At 36.6% G+C, this 15,656-nt stretch overlaps 1 protein-coding gene across 3 annotated transcripts; it reads left to right on the top strand.

Annotated features, from left to right (window-relative positions):
* The first annotated feature begins 259 nt into the window (after positions 1–259).
* npl.S (N-acetylneuraminate pyruvate lyase (dihydrodipicolinate synthase) S homeolog) lies at positions 260–15,656 on the top strand. Of its 3 annotated transcripts, none has more exons than XM_018259689.2 (12): positions 260–600; positions 3,121–3,192; positions 3,373–3,446; positions 5,791–5,878; positions 6,300–6,357; positions 8,060–8,135; positions 9,426–9,518; positions 9,781–9,923; positions 10,056–10,102; positions 10,201–10,285; positions 11,390–11,429; positions 14,954–15,656. In XM_018259689.2, exons 2-12 carry the CDS (start codon positions 3,125–3,127, stop codon positions 15,097–15,099), a joined length of 918 nt encoding a protein of 305 aa, XP_018115178.1. In that variant the 5' UTR covers positions 260–600; positions 3,121–3,124; the 3' UTR covers positions 15,100–15,656. The 3 variants fall into 3 exon arrangements, with proteins under 3 accessions (XP_018115178.1, XP_018115177.1, XP_041417445.1); XM_018259688.2 differs by having other exon boundaries at positions 261–658; XM_041561511.1 differs by lacking the exon at positions 260–600 and adding an exon at positions 2,888–2,910.

The following is a 15,656-nucleotide window of genomic DNA, read 5'->3' as shown; positions in this document are numbered from 1 at the left end:
TAATGGGGGGCCCTGGCCACAAATGTTTTTTTATGGGGGGCCCTGACCACCAATATCTCTTTATTAACATGTGGGAACTCTAGCCACCAATATTTTTTTGTTTTTTTACTGTGTGGTGGGGGGCGGACCTGTGGGTTGGGGATGGTGGACCTGTAGGTGGGGCTTGCGGTGGGTGCAGCCCAGGGGCCCAGGAAATGTTGTCGTATGAGACCCTGCGATTTCTGATGGCGGTCCTGCACACAGTATCTCTTTCACACAGTCTCTCTCTCACTTTCTGTCTATCTCTACCACACACACAGTCTCTACCACACACACACAGACACACTCTCTCACACACCCAGTCTATATCTCTGTCACATACAGTCTCTTTCTCAGAGAAACAAACACATGATTTCTTCCCCCGAGGCAGTATGAGGCAACAGCAGCTGTCAGAGACACCGGCAAAGTTACCAGGAGAGACCCACGGAATCTGTGTCAGATAGGCGGCATTGCTTTCAGTCCCTCCCAGGATGCAGTGAGAGAGAGGCAGTCATGTGATTTGGCTTATGAAGTGTTGCCGCTGACTGGAGAAAGCAGGAGCTGGAGCATAAACAGCAGCAGGTACAGGAGCACTGACAGAGCTACAGGGGACTTACACTGTGAAGCACAGACAGGCACTGTGAGTAGCATCTAGATATTTGTTTGCAAAGCACAAAAAGGGACACCTGTTGTCTTAAACAGGGTTAGATTCTGTGCAAGATATTCTTCCACTTATACCAATACACTCAATCAGCCAGTTCATTCTGCCTTGTGTTTTACTGTTTCTGAGTGGGCTTTATTATTATTATGTAGTATGTCTGTTTGATACCTGAATGTCTTTATTAACCAATCAATAAAATGAAAAAAGGGGATTTTAGTACTTGTAGAGCTCTAGAATTCTGCTTGGCTTTCTATCAGGTATGTCTATCCTGTAGCTGTACGCTAAAGGGTTGTTCACCTTTGAGATAACTTTTAGTATGATGATGTACAGAGTGATATTCTGAGACAATTTGCAACTGGTTTTCATTTTTTATTATTGAAGGTTTTTTGAGTTATTACGCTTTTTATTCAGCAGCTGTTCAGTTTGCATCTCAAGCAATCTGGTAACTAGGGTCCAAATTACCCTAGCAACCATGCATGAATTTTAATAAGAGACTGGAATATGAATAGGAGAGGCCTGAATAGAAGGACCAGCAATAAAAAGTAACAAATAACAATACATTTGTAGCCTTACAGAGCATTTGTTTCTTAGAAGGGAGTCAGCGACGCCCATTTGAAAGCTGCAACGAGTCAAAAGAAAAAGGCAAATAACTATAAAACTATAAAAAAAAAAAAATATATGAAAACCAACTGAAAGGTTTTTAGAATTGGCCGTTCGATAACATAATAAAAGTTACCTTAAATGTGAACCACCCCTTAAATGATATACTTGCTAACTTTTATTCTCCTGCTTTTCAATTTCATTGATAAATATCTGTGCCTTTTCTTGTTCATTCTAGTCATTTTGTTGTGTAAGAAAAACAGCTCTATCAGAACGACCGAGGTTGTTCCTGCTCATATAAACTATTAAATTGCTGACTTGGCTTGTTAGATCCCAGACAACAGCTAATGAACTTCTGTCCCCGAATGGTGAAAACACATAACAGAAAGGAAATTTGTCCAAGAGGTTTGATAAAATTGTTGTAACAGCATGTTCACATCCTGTCTAAATCCAGACAGAAAGTGCAGAAGAGAACAGGACACGGATGTATCCTAAAATTATGACCCTAACAATCTCTCACTGTAGCTTGTTTTAACAGAGCCAATAAAACCAGAATCTAAAATAATTTTGCAGATACCGCCCAACTGTCCCTTTTTCGGAGGGACAGTCCCTCTTTTGACAGCTTGAGCCACCATTTTGTGATGGTCTGTGTGCTACCTCAGAGATTACCTGACTAGAAATACTGCAGCTCTAACCATTTTAACAGGAAGAAGTGTGGAAGCAAAAGACAGAAATGTATCCAGTAATTGGCTCATGTGACCTAACATGTATGGTTTGTTTGTGTGAAGAGTGAATTGTAGGATCCAAGGGGACAGCCCTTATTTTTTAAAATGGCAATTTTCTATTTAGGAATACCCAATGGCACATACTACTAAAAAAAAGTGTATTATTATGAAAATGGTTTATTTATATGAAGCAGGGTTTTAAATATGAGCTGTTTCATGCAATATATTTTTATAGAGACCTACATTGTTTGGGGGGTACAGTTTTCCTTTAAACTATTTTAATTTTAATAGCTTATCTGTTATGTGCTATGAAGCTCCTGGGACTGATTGTTGAGCTCATGGAACTGACATACCATCTACTACAAACAATACATTTCTTGAGTACAACTTCAAACTGGGTGAGGGACTGTAATACAACTTGATTAGGTTATGCTGCATGGGCAACTATATTGATCATCAACAAGACACAATATTCACATTGACTTGCATCCATCCAAAGTTTGCTAGGACCAAGGGAAAAAGTAATGCAGTGCCACACCACTATCATACTTAATTTTCCTAGTCATCCATTAGCAGACTTACGGGCAAATGTTTTTAAATTAAAGGAGCAAAGTTTGCTACCGTCCAATCACCTTAGTGCCTTTTCTACATATACGGGTTGGACTTGTGAATGTCCAGCAGAGTTTGACGAGAACACTCATATAGTGTATTAAAGAATGGGGTTAACTGGATTAAAGTTTAGTTAATATTTCTCAGATGTATCCTTCACATTTGGATTACTGCAGTATAAGTATTAACCCAAATTCCATGCATGTTTCCTTCATAGTGTTTAAAGCATCTCAGATGGCAGTGGTTCATGTGACATGTACATGGTGGGCCATATTTGCAGTGGCATTTTTCTGAATGGTAATACATAATCCTTTTTCCAGAATGGAAAATGATATACCAGGAGTTTCCAGTTAATGCCTTAATTTTTATTGATTACAATTTTTGACTATGAAGCATGGACCTGGCCTATTTTAACTGTACCGTGATGAGTTTTTCCAACTCATTTTAATAGAATGAGATGGTAATTATCAAGGATTACGGACATTACTATTTCTTTATATTTTGCAGGGTCATGGCATTTACTGGGAAGAGGTTGAAAGGCTTAATAGCTGCCACTTTTACCCCAATGACACCAAACAGGTAATTGATCATGATTTGGTGCTGTTTCTCTGCTAGAACAGAAATCTATTTACTTGGTTTTACATTAACATTTAATTAAACATTTACAACATGTATTTCTGTTATTTCCTTTCCATTACATGATTTAAAGAAATTTTGCCACTTAGCTAATTATTGGTTACATTTCTTGTTCCTCTTCAGTGACATCAACCTGCTGGTTATTGAGCAATATGTAGACTATTTAGTTCAGAAGCAGCATATAAGAAATATATTTGGTAAGTTTGACTGATGAACTAAATTACTTATTACATTTTAAGTTTTAAAAATGTGGTTGCAACTTTTCCTGCAATTTGTTGTGATTTTCATATTCAATAAAAATATGGGTTAAAGGAGAAAGAAAGCTACTGAAGCAGTTTATTGCCAATAGATAAGTCACAATAGTGCACGCTATAACACTATATTTATTCTGAAGAATGCTTTTCCATACCTGAGTAAACCACGCTAGAAGCTCTCTATGTTTATTTAGTATAGCAGCTGCCATATAAGCTTGGTGTGACATCACTGCCTGAGTCTCTCACTGCTCACTCATAGCTCTGGACTCGGATTACAGCAAGGAGGGGGGAAAAGGGAGGGAGAGACAAACTAAGCATGCTCAAGCCCTAGCCCTGAAAACAGGAAGTCTGATACAGAAGCCCATGTGTACACAATAGAAGGAAATAAATACTGTGTTTCTTTTGACAGAGGACTCAGAGCAGCATTACTTTGAGGGTTTACTAGTGTATTTATTTAGACCTTTCTGATAAAGCTTACTAATTTTAGCCTTTCCCTCTCCTTTAATTGTAAATTAGTTTTCTCATGTTTTTTTCCCTCACAATTGCTTTTTTATTGCTCACTATTTGATAAAAATCTTAGTCATGCTTTTTTCAGAATCTCAAATAAGTTAATTGGGTTGTGTTGTGGCACAAGAGAAAAACCCAGTCTGCGAATAAAAACAACTTTTTTCTGTTCCGTTATTACACCAAAAATATGCATTTTTCATTTGCTTTCCCATTTACTTAGCTCGAGTGAAGGAATAGAGGAAAAAAATTCAAATTTCAAATGGTTTTTATGGCTACTTCAACCTTCAACTTCGACCTTCGACTTCGATTCAAACGATTCGAACTAAAAATCGTTCGACTATTCGACCATTCGATAGTCAGAGTACTGTCTCTTTAAAAAATACTTCGACCCCCTAGTTCGCCACCTAAAACCTACCGAGGCCAATATTAGCCTAGGGTGAAGATTCCCATAAACTTCTTAACAGTTTTCTGATTGAAGGATAATCCTTCGATCGATGGATTAAAATCCTTTGATCAAATGATTATTCCTTTGATCGTCCGATCGTAGGAATAGCGCTAAATCCTTCGACTTCGATAGTCGAATATCGAGGGTTAATTAACCCTTGATATTCGACCCTAGGTAAATTTGCCCCTAAATGTTATTAATTTTAACAACAACAAACAGAAGCAGACAAAATACAATAGAATGGTAGAATGGTATTGGATTGACGTTGGGTCAAGCGCAGGCTAGTACAGGTAGCAGAACACGATCACTGAAAGTTAGTGTAAAGCAAGTCACATCAGGTTTAAAGGGATATGTTACATGTCCAGAGAGTCCTGATCACACCAGTCCCCCCAGATTTTGTCAAACTTATCATGTGCCCCCATTATTTCATAGGTTAAGTTAATAAGCTCCATGCTTGAAATGCTAAAAATACACTTCTCATTGACTCCTACGACATCTCAGCTAGTTTTAAAGGAACAGTTCAGAGTACAAATAAAAACTGGGTAAATAGATGCAAAATAAAAAAAAATTCTAATATAGTTAGTTAGCCAAAAATGTAATGTATAAAGGCTGGAGTGACCAGATGTCTAACATAATAGCCAGAACACAACTTCCTGCTTTGCAGCTCTCTACCTCTCAGCAACTTTAAGGGGGTCACAAGGTACATAACTGTTTAGTTAGTTTGCATTTCATCTTAGCATGCAGATTCAAAAGCAGTTATGACCCATATGCCCCTCCCCACAAGTCATAGATGGTTACTGCATGCTAACCAATAAGAGAGCTGCAAAGCAGGAAGTAGTGTTCTGGTGATTGTTAGACATCCACTCACTCCAGTCTTTATAGATAAATTTTTTTTGTGCTAGCTAACTATATTGAAAAAATTTTTATTTTTCACATCTATTTGCCCAGTTTTTATTTTACACTAAATAATTCCTATAAGGCTAGTTTCTTATTTTTTTATGATTGTGATAGAAAGTTGCAGGGAAAAACTTTTAGTTTTTTCCAACATGATTGCTTTTTTCACCCATATTTTAAAGAAAAGTGTTGACCATAAGTTTTGTGCTGTAACCATTGCCAAACCTCAGCAAAAACCTGATCTTGAATTTTAATATATTTTCCCCTAAGCTTTCGCATGTAAATGGGGTAGCTCCTGAGCAACTTACCAATTCATACTTGGCAATATTTCTTTCACTTTATGGGTTGTTTATTACTAAAATGCAATTATCTGTTGGCTCTTTATAATAGCAGTACATTTATAATCATGTAACAAACCTAGTTTGCTCTTGCCTTTGTTAGTGAATGGCACGACAGGAGAAGGAATGTCCTTAAGTATCTGTGAGAGGAAGCGTCTGACTGAAGAGTGGGTGAAGCATGCAAGAGGCAAGTGAGTAGTCATTGAATATCATGTTTGAAACAGTAATGACGAAGTAAGGCATCCATCACTGGTAGGTAAAAAAAAAAGTCTGGGAGATGTGCAGATTAAAAAAGAGATTAAAAAAATAGCACTTGGTAGATTTTTATGTTTACTAATATGTTTTCTATCAATACCTTACATAGTATTGTAAAATACATGAAATAATTACGAATAGCTCAGAAACTTACAAATCCAGACCCAATCTCTACTTGCAAACCCATTACTTATCTTTAATTTAATTTTAATTACATGATAAGCCAATTACAAATATCACATTGCTCTACATACTGTGAAACCTATATGATTTATGTCTTCTTATTCTGCTTTTAATGGTTGTGTCTATGATGAACTAGTATAAAAAAATCTATTCATAACATCTCTTCTCATTCAGAATGGACAATGTGATTGTACACGTAGGATGTCTCGGCTTGAGTGACTCAAAAGATCTAGTGAGTGTCTTTTGTTGTTCCCTATAAAAACACATATTGCATGGATTGTAATATATATATACGTGTATATAACTGTCTCAATGGGAAAACAGTTTTTTTTTCATGGTTTGCAGTGAAAGAAACTGCAAATCTAAGCAAACTTTCAAATATACATTTAACAATTTCAATGGTCTTCAAGCTGTTGTAAACTGTAAATCACTTTTAAATGCATTGACTTTCTATGTCTCTTCTGTTGACATTCTCTGCAGTTCTTATTCTGATTTCTGAAACAATGAAGCAGAAGCTACCACATTAAAGGAATTGTTCAGTAAAAAAATAAAAAAACGGAGTGAAAACTTGCAAATATTTTCATTATAGTTAGTTGGCCAAAGATGTAATCTATAAAGGCTGGAGTGACTGAATGTCTAACATAAGAGTTAGAACACTACCTACCACACTATAGAAATATTTATTTTGTGGCCTATGACTAAGTGTGTGTAACACGAAACGTGTAAGGCTATGCTGATCTGACATAATAAATATTTTACTTATTTTACTGCCTGGTGGAAGATTGCCTTTTTGAGTGCCTGCTGTACAAATTTTTGGTTTGGACCGCTCCACTTGCTGAAGTCTAAGGGCAGTGCACCTGGGCCTCTTCCATTACTTGGCGAGTTACTGCTTGTTGTTGGACTACTATTCCTGGTCTGTAACCAATGAATGACTTGAGGGGTTGGCACATGGGTCATAAGCGTTTGTTTTGAAACCTCCTGCAGTTCACTTCTACTGCACTGGGGGTGCTGGTCCTCCATGGACCAGGCTAGGTCCCTTAGCAACAGCAAAAGTTTAACGGATCTGCACACACACACGATTATCCGCAGGTGGGGCATTTCCCCTTTTATTATGTTACCAACAGTATTATTGGTAACATAAAAAAGGGGAAGTTCCCCAACTGCAGATAATCATGTGTGTGCGAAACTCACTGAACAGTTATCTCCCATGTGGTGTGTCCCCCATCAAGTCACTGACTAATACACAGGCAGATTAAAGCTGCTGCTATTGGTCCTTTAGACCGATTCGGCAGCTTATCTGCCCATGTGTGGGGGCTCCCGACGGGTCCAACCCTGGTCACTCCAGCCTTTATTGATTACATTTTTGACTAACTATATCAGGAACATTTATTATTTTGACAGTTTATTATTTTACATCGAACTGTAACAATTGGCAAATGTTTTTTGACTTTGTGCTTCTTGATAGTTTTTGGTTGTTTGATTCTGGTTTTCATTTAATAATTTAAAATGAACATTTTTGGTTTTTCAGGTGTCCATTTTGAAAAAGATGTCAGATCCTAATTGTTGCGACTTTTGCCGCAATACAATTGTTGCTCTAAATTTTTAGTAAATTAAGCCAGATCATGGTTGTTTCAATAAAAAAAAAATTAGAAAAAATACAAGTTTTAGTAATTATGCTCATTGGTGTCTTTTAGCTTTAGAACATTTGTGGGGGTGGGCTTTTACGTATTTATGTATTTATGTATTTACATGCTTAAAGTGAATGTTTCCACTAGATCTTGCCACACACCTCTCTGTTTAGGTTAAATAGTTTCAAATTAAGAAAGATTAGGTTTATTTAAAAGGAATTTTTATTGCAATTAATTAAACTCCTAAATTTTCCTAAATGTTCCCTTTAATAGTATTTCACTGTGTGACCTATTATTTTTTTGCAGGCTGCCCATGCTGCTTCCTGTGGAGCTGATGCAATCAGTGCTGTGTGCCCTTCATTTCTCAAACCTGCCAATTTAGGTAATCCATAAGGAGCATCCCATGACAGTTCCATTCATAACTGGTATCTACTATCTCATTAGACTTTATAACTCATCACAAAATCCCACCCACTGAAAACATTAACCCTATATAGCAGATTACACCGAGATCACATAAAAATACATCGAATTCTCAAACTCCTCATAGTAGCACACAACAACATGATACATGCTAACATAGTACAAAAGAGATACCAACATGTTACAAAGTATATGTTAATATGCTGAAAAGTATACAAAATAACATGGTATTGCAGAGGGTAAAAATGTAACAATAAAGTCATGAAAAGTCATATACAGTAGTATCATAATTTTAAAGACAATGCCCAATATCATCATAGTGGGTTGCATCAACCTAACAGTAAAGAATAATAAATTAAAAAACACTAAATAAATAAAATGCCTACGTGTCCAAATCAAAAATTCAAAAGAAACAAAATTGGTAATGAGAATAAACAAAAGAAAAATAAGGAAAAATAAACAGTTCCATGAAGTAAAATGTATCATTATATTAATATGTTATTACCTATAAAATAGGCCCTGGACTTAAAAATAACATGAAAAGTCCCATTTTCTATTTAATTTACAATGGTTCTCAGTGGTCTTCAAATGATAGGTCCAGAATACTTCACTCTTGGAAAGTTTCATATCAAAGTCTCCTCATCTAATATCATAACAGGGTTTATCTATAATCTGAAAAATTACATGTTGTACTTCCACTACATGTTTAACAATTGTGGATCTGTATTCTTTCCTATCTATAGCTGATAGGTGTTCTAAAAACCGAGTACAGGCATTCCGTGTGATTTTGCACACATACTATGCACCACAATCACATGTGGCCAAGTATTTAACACATCTTCATAAACCGTTGAAATACTGATTAATGTTATATATTCTGCCTGGGACACAGCTTTGGAAATTTCTAGCTACTTTAATGAATGAGCAAATTTTGCACCTTGTTCTACCACATTTGTACATGCCTTTAAACCTAAGCAACGCCGGCTCCGCCTTACTTTTTCGAGGGGTATATAAACTTCTAGAAATCCAGAAAGCTAGATTCCAAGCATTCCTAAAGACAAAATATACTTTTTTTAGAGTTGTGACTTGTTTCTCACTGTGGAATGTTTCTAAATGTGATACTGGATTTATTTGATTTGTTTCAGCATCAAGTGTTTCAAGTGGAAACATGATTATCTTGCCATACTTACTTGTTTAACTTAGATATAGTTAAATGCATATATGCTTTCTGTCTGATTCTCACCTACAGATGCATTAGTTTTGTACCTGAAGGATGTTGCCTCTGCTGCCCCAAGTCTGCCATTTTATTACTATCACATTCCCAAGATAACTGGAATAACATGTACGTATTCAAGCATTCTTAATTGTGCTATGCATTAGAAAGCTTTTGTAATATAATAGCAGAACAAATAGTGTTTTCAATATTCACTTGCTCTTATCTGTAATGTTAGAATGGCTATAAGGAAAAGAAACCTAATTCAGCCCAAACTTAGTAGTGCAGCAATTTATTTTCAGTGCTTCCTGTGCTCTGCAATGAACTTCTTTTTGCATTAACATTAGTTTTGTGCTAGCAGACTGAATGATACATTTTTGGTCCCTTGCAGACCAGATATATGAGCTTCTTGGGAAGGTAAAAGAAAATATCCCATCATTTCGTGGAGTGAAATTTAGTGATGTTAACCTTATGGACTTTAGCCTCTGTGTTAGTGAATATAAAGAATTCGACTGTCTTTATGGTGTGGACGAGGTAATTTATTCTAAATGTATTTATTTACATGTAGAATATTATCTAGTTGGTAAATTAATGTTTTTATGGTAATTTTTTATTGTAATTGTAATTTATTAAAGGGTGAAGTGACCTGTTTCTTTCTGTTATTAGCAACTACTGGGAGCTCTGGCTTTTGGAGCACATGGTGCTGTTGGCAGGTGAGAGGCCTGATCTTAAGACAACTTCAGTGGGCTTTTTCACAATATATTCAGCAAAATGAAGACCTGTAAGTCACTCTTTCTGTCTCCCCATACAGCACATATAACTATCTTGGCAACAAAAATGGTGACATGTTGGAAGCATTTGAGGCTGGAAATTTGCAGAAAGCACGTAAGATTCAGGTAATGCTCTTTACTCTGTAAGTGATGTTCTTCACTTTTCAGTGCCAATACAACATTTTTTTTTGTCTACCAATGTTAAATAAACTATTTAATATGAACTCAAGTCAGGTAAATACTGGTATTTCAGATTGAACTTCCTACCAAACAATTACCAATATGACATGTCAATTGATACATTTGACCTATGTTTGCTTAATAACAAAAAAAAACTTGGCTGAACAATGACCCATTTGGTTCATGATGTATACAATTTGTTTGTGACTGAGTAGGACTACACTTCTAAATAAAAATCTGAGAAGTTAACCTGTGCAGTTGGACCAGAACAATTTAAAGGGATTGTTTACTTTCCAAAAGTTTTTGCAGTTTCGTTGTGTTCACCAGAAATGAAGGCTTTTACAATTACTTTCTATTTTTTTTTTCTCTAATATAAAAGTTTAAAGTTTCATTTTGTACCTTCTTATGTCTCCCTGGAGCAGTTCTGGGGGGGGGGGATGCTGCTGAGAAATGTAGAAACTTTTGAATTTCACAATTAAAAATATAGAAAGCCATTTATTTCTGGTTTACTGAAGACAACTGAAAAGAAAAAGTGTGTGGAAGGTGAAAAACTACTTTATCCATCCCCATGTGTCCATATTGTACAGATATCCAACTTGATCACTCCGATATGTTAAGTCAGTCTGGAAGTCAACAGCTACAGGTAAACAGTAATGAAGTTTTCAAGAAACTGGCCATCCGCCATGAGATGATGCACGAACGTGGAGAGCTCAACCTGATCCCAACACACTTGTTGTCAGTGTAGGGTGCTATTCCGGAAGACCCTTCCCTTGCATAAGGGTCAGTGGGTAAATGCAAAAGAAATTCGGATGCACACCTGTAAATTGTAATTGTGTCAAAATAGTGATTTATGTAAAGCCCAAAGTATACATCACAAAGGGGCATGAGATGAGCTGCTGTGTTTTAGTAAGAGGTTTATGTGTGTTCTGGTGAAGCAGTCTATGAGTAGCCTTTGCAAACTAATTTTACCCTACCACTCCTGCAGTGCTATAATCCATACAGTGTGACTGCTTGTGCAAATTACATTAACAGTGTTCTTTTGCTTTGTAGTGCTCTCTTCAGGAATTCCTCTACTTTGTGTTTGACATGGGTATGTATAGTGCGCCCCACACCACCTTTTTAAAGGAAAACTATACCCCCAAAATGAATACTTAAGCAACAGATAGTTTATATCATATTAAAGACTCTTACCAAACTGGTATATATACTTAAAGGGGTTGTTCACCTTTGTAACAAATTGACAAATCTAACAGTTCACATGAATAGAACAAACTGTTCCATAGAAATAGTTAACAGAAAAAGTACAGTTCAAGAGATATTCACCTCAGAAGTGTCCCTGTACTAATCCTTCAGTTCCACACAGACCCTGTGCTGGGAGGAGGTCACTGACCCCCAAAAACACTACAGTGTTCACTTCCTCTTCCTTATATGACATCACACATTGTACTGGCAGCTAACTTAACTCCTATTGGCTATGTCTGCTGTCAATCTGCCACTGCTTCCTGTGCTGGGCTGTGCTGGGGAATTTGAGCAGCATTCAGGTACTGAAGAGAAACTGTTACAAGTTTGTGAGAGGGAGGGGGAGTGTGGGCTGTGTGCAGCAGAGACTTCAACTGTGCAGATGGGGGGATCAAGGTGCTTGGGACCTGGAGTTTTCTGGATAATGGATCTTTCCATAATTTGGATCTTCATACCTTAAGTCTACTAGAAAATCATGTAAACATTAAATAAACCCAATAGGCTGGTTTTGCTTCCAATAAGGATTAATTATATCTTAGTTGGGATCAAGTACAAGGTACAGGTATGGCATCTGTTATACAGAATGCTTGCGACCTGTGGTCTTCCGGATAGCAGATCTTTCTGTAATTTGGATCTTAGTACTAGAAAATGGTGTAAACACTAAATAAAGCCAATAGGCTGGTTTTGCTTCCAATAAGGATTAATTATATCTTAGTTGGGATCAAGTACAAGCTACTGTTTTATTATTACACCGGAAAAAGATATCATTTTTAAAAATTTTAATTATTGGATTATAATGGCTACTATGGGAGATGACACTTGTACTTTCCAGAAATATATTATTATTTTTTTTGGGGGGGTCCATGTATTATTTTGTGTATTTACCTCATAAAAAAGGTAAAATATTTTTCTGGTATAGATCCCTATATCATGAAAAATATAACTTTTTCATTTTTTGGTATTTAGAGCTCTAAATCTTGTTCCAGAAGTGGAACACTTAAAAAAGTTATCGTTTCTCCCCCCTGGGAGAGCGCACAAAATGTTCAAAAAACGTACCTGCCCTCATCACTGCTCTGCCTGTCACTTAGGGCTGCACCTCATCCTTTTAAAACCAAACACATATGAAATCCACAGCCTGCATGGCTAATTGGCAATTCATTTAGATGCATGATACATGGCTGCACAGAAATCAGTTCAGTCTGCAGCATCTAAATGAGTTGATAATTAGCCATGCAGCCTGTGGATTTCATATGTGTTTGGTTTTAAAAGGGTGAGGTGGCAGCCCTACTGTCCCTGCTAGATGTGTAAGTTACATACGTTTCTAAGCAAGTCAGTGCTGGTTTTGTTGCAATTTTGTAAATAACTGACATTATGCTTAATGCCAAAGGTTGCCAAACAATGTTGCTCCTTCCTTTTCTGCAGTATTTGTCTGCATGGCTGTGTGATTGTTTGTTGCAAGGCAGGTTTGTTTATATGATGCATCTGTTAACCTCTGCCATTACAATTGAATAATCAACCAATGACCATTCAAATTATGTGACCGGTTACAGTTCACAAGCACCCAATAAATTACTAGGAGGAGGGCAGTATCAACATCCAATAGGAAACAAGTAAGGGCAAAGCCTGGGCATGATGATGTCATCATATAGGAAGTTCTTGGTGTGTCAGGTTCAAAATAGGCCACTCCCATCACTTCAGAAAACTGGTCAGAGAGACAGGAGAAGGACTGAGTTAATAGGTATAAATATTAGCTTTTACAATGGCATTTTTACTTTTTGTTATGGAAAATGGTTTTTCTAACACATTGAGAGCATTGTTAGTGGTTTCATAAGATTTGTACATTGAAGGTGAACAACCCCTTTAAGTAAATATTGTCCTTTTACATCTCTTACCTTGAACCACCATTTTGTGATGGCCTGTGTGCTGCCTTAGAGATCACCTGACCAGAAATATTGCAGCTCTAACTGTAACAGGAAGAAGTGTTGAAGCGAAAGACACAACTCTGTCTGTTAATTGGCTCATGTGACCTTACAAGTATAGTTTGTTTGGTATGTTTGTGTGCACACTGAATCGTATGATCCCAGGTGGCTGCCCTTATTTTTTAAAATGACAATTTTCTATTTCTGACTACCCAATGGCATATACTACTAGAAAATAATGTTATTATGAAAATGGTTTATTTACATGATGCAGGGTTTTACATATGAGTTGTTTTATGAAATATCTTTTTTATAGAGACCTACATTGTTTTGGGGGTATAGTTTTCCATTAATCTCATGAAGTGCCTTGCTATATCTTAGTTTGAGTGATGTACTAACCCTGGTCCTTTGTATATTCTCATTTGTTTTAGATTCCCACTAGTTTAAAAACTTTAAATAATAATAATAAAAAAAGATTCCCACTAGTAGGGCTCATACACATAGCTCAAGATTCATGCATTTTTAGATGTGTTTTTAATGATTGCTTTATAAACACACACAAAATTGGGAAAGTACAATATAAGCTGAGCAATATGAGTAATATGATACACAGTATGCACAACAATCTGGCATTTTATGTATGTTGTAATTAATATTTGGGCTGTGAAATATATAAAAGGCATCCTACAAGCACCATGTTGTGTGCTTATACATTTGTGGTCAATACAGCCTTAGGGTAGGACTACACAGACTTTTTCGGCGCATTCCGACGCGCTGCGACAAAACGTCAGTGTCAAATCGGAAATAAGGTAAGTAAATGCATTGTCGGATGAAGTCGCAGCGTTCATCCGACACATCGTGTCGCGTCAGATCAACGCTGCGACTTCATCTGACACTTCTATCTCTTACCTTATTTCCGACGAATATGATTTTTCGGATTGCGCCGAAAACGTCCGTGTAGTCCTACCCTAAAGTAACGCTTCGTTCAACTTATGTTTTAGATAATGGTTTATTGGTCAGCAGTATTTTTTTTTTTATACAGCTCATTTTTCAGGAAGTAAGGCAAACTGAAAGTGCATGGTAGCAGCTGGTGAAGAGTGAATCTGTCCTGTTTCGGCGAAAAAATTTGCGAAACTCCAAAAATTTGTGAAACGCATTAAAGTCAATGGGCGTCAAAAATGTTCTCACTTCAAATGCATTAAAGTTAGTGGGCTTTTTTTTCTTATGACAACTTTTTTGTCTCAGTGACAATTTTGTCCAAATGCTTTAAGGTCAGTGGATATTTTTTTCTTATGCTGACTTTTTTGTTTTGGCAACCATTTCGTTCCAAAACTCGGTTCTCTTGCCTTCTTTTATCATTTTAAAATGATAAATGTATGCTTAATACTATATAGTTAATGTCAATGTGAAATTTACAGTCTTAGTCTGTTCATCTCTTATTAATTTACTTCAACAGGATGGGGCTTAGCTGAATTTAAAGACATCATGTCACAAGTATCAGGAATCCCACTGGGACCTTCTCGCCTGCCACTGTATTCTTCCATGAAATCTAATCATCATGATGACATCAAGACCAAAATGTTAAAGCTGGATCTCATCTGAGAAATGAAATAGAACTTCAGTTTTAAAAGTTTAAGGCTAGGGCCAGATAATGCATATGATTGTGAATTCTCCACAGGTGGAGAATCTGGTGTCCTGCTGCTCCCCTTGTCTTCTGAACTGTGGGGAGGATTTTGCTAAAATTCATTGCGTCTGGCTGCACCCGGAAGCATTGTCTCGACTTAGGTGTAGGCAGACATGGTGGATTTTGGCAAAAAAGCAGGAGTGAAGAAGCAGCGGGGGAGCCTGTGGAAAAATGCAGGCTGAGATCCGCAGTTGTCTGGCCTTTGCTCAAGAAACATTGCCAGTTTACAGAATGGAACAAAATAGATCTTAATGTAGGTTTATAGTTATATACAACTCTGGATGAAAAATGAATAAAAATCTGGTCTGTTGCATTACTAATTCAAGATGAAATACACTCAAAAGGAAAACTGCAAATTCGTAGGATTCAGAATAGTTTCAGTATCTGGAAAGCTAAAATAAATAACTAACTGCTTTTGTTACATGTAATCATTATAATAATAAAAAAATGTAAATAAAATAAATTCTCTCTAAAA

Source organism: Xenopus laevis, chromosome 4S, assembly GCF_017654675.1.
Source record: "Xenopus laevis strain J_2021 chromosome 4S, Xenopus_laevis_v10.1, whole genome shotgun sequence".
Lineage (NCBI taxonomy): Eukaryota > Metazoa > Chordata > Amphibia > Anura > Pipidae > Xenopus > Xenopus laevis.
This window is presented reverse-complemented; position numbering and strand designations above follow the sequence as displayed.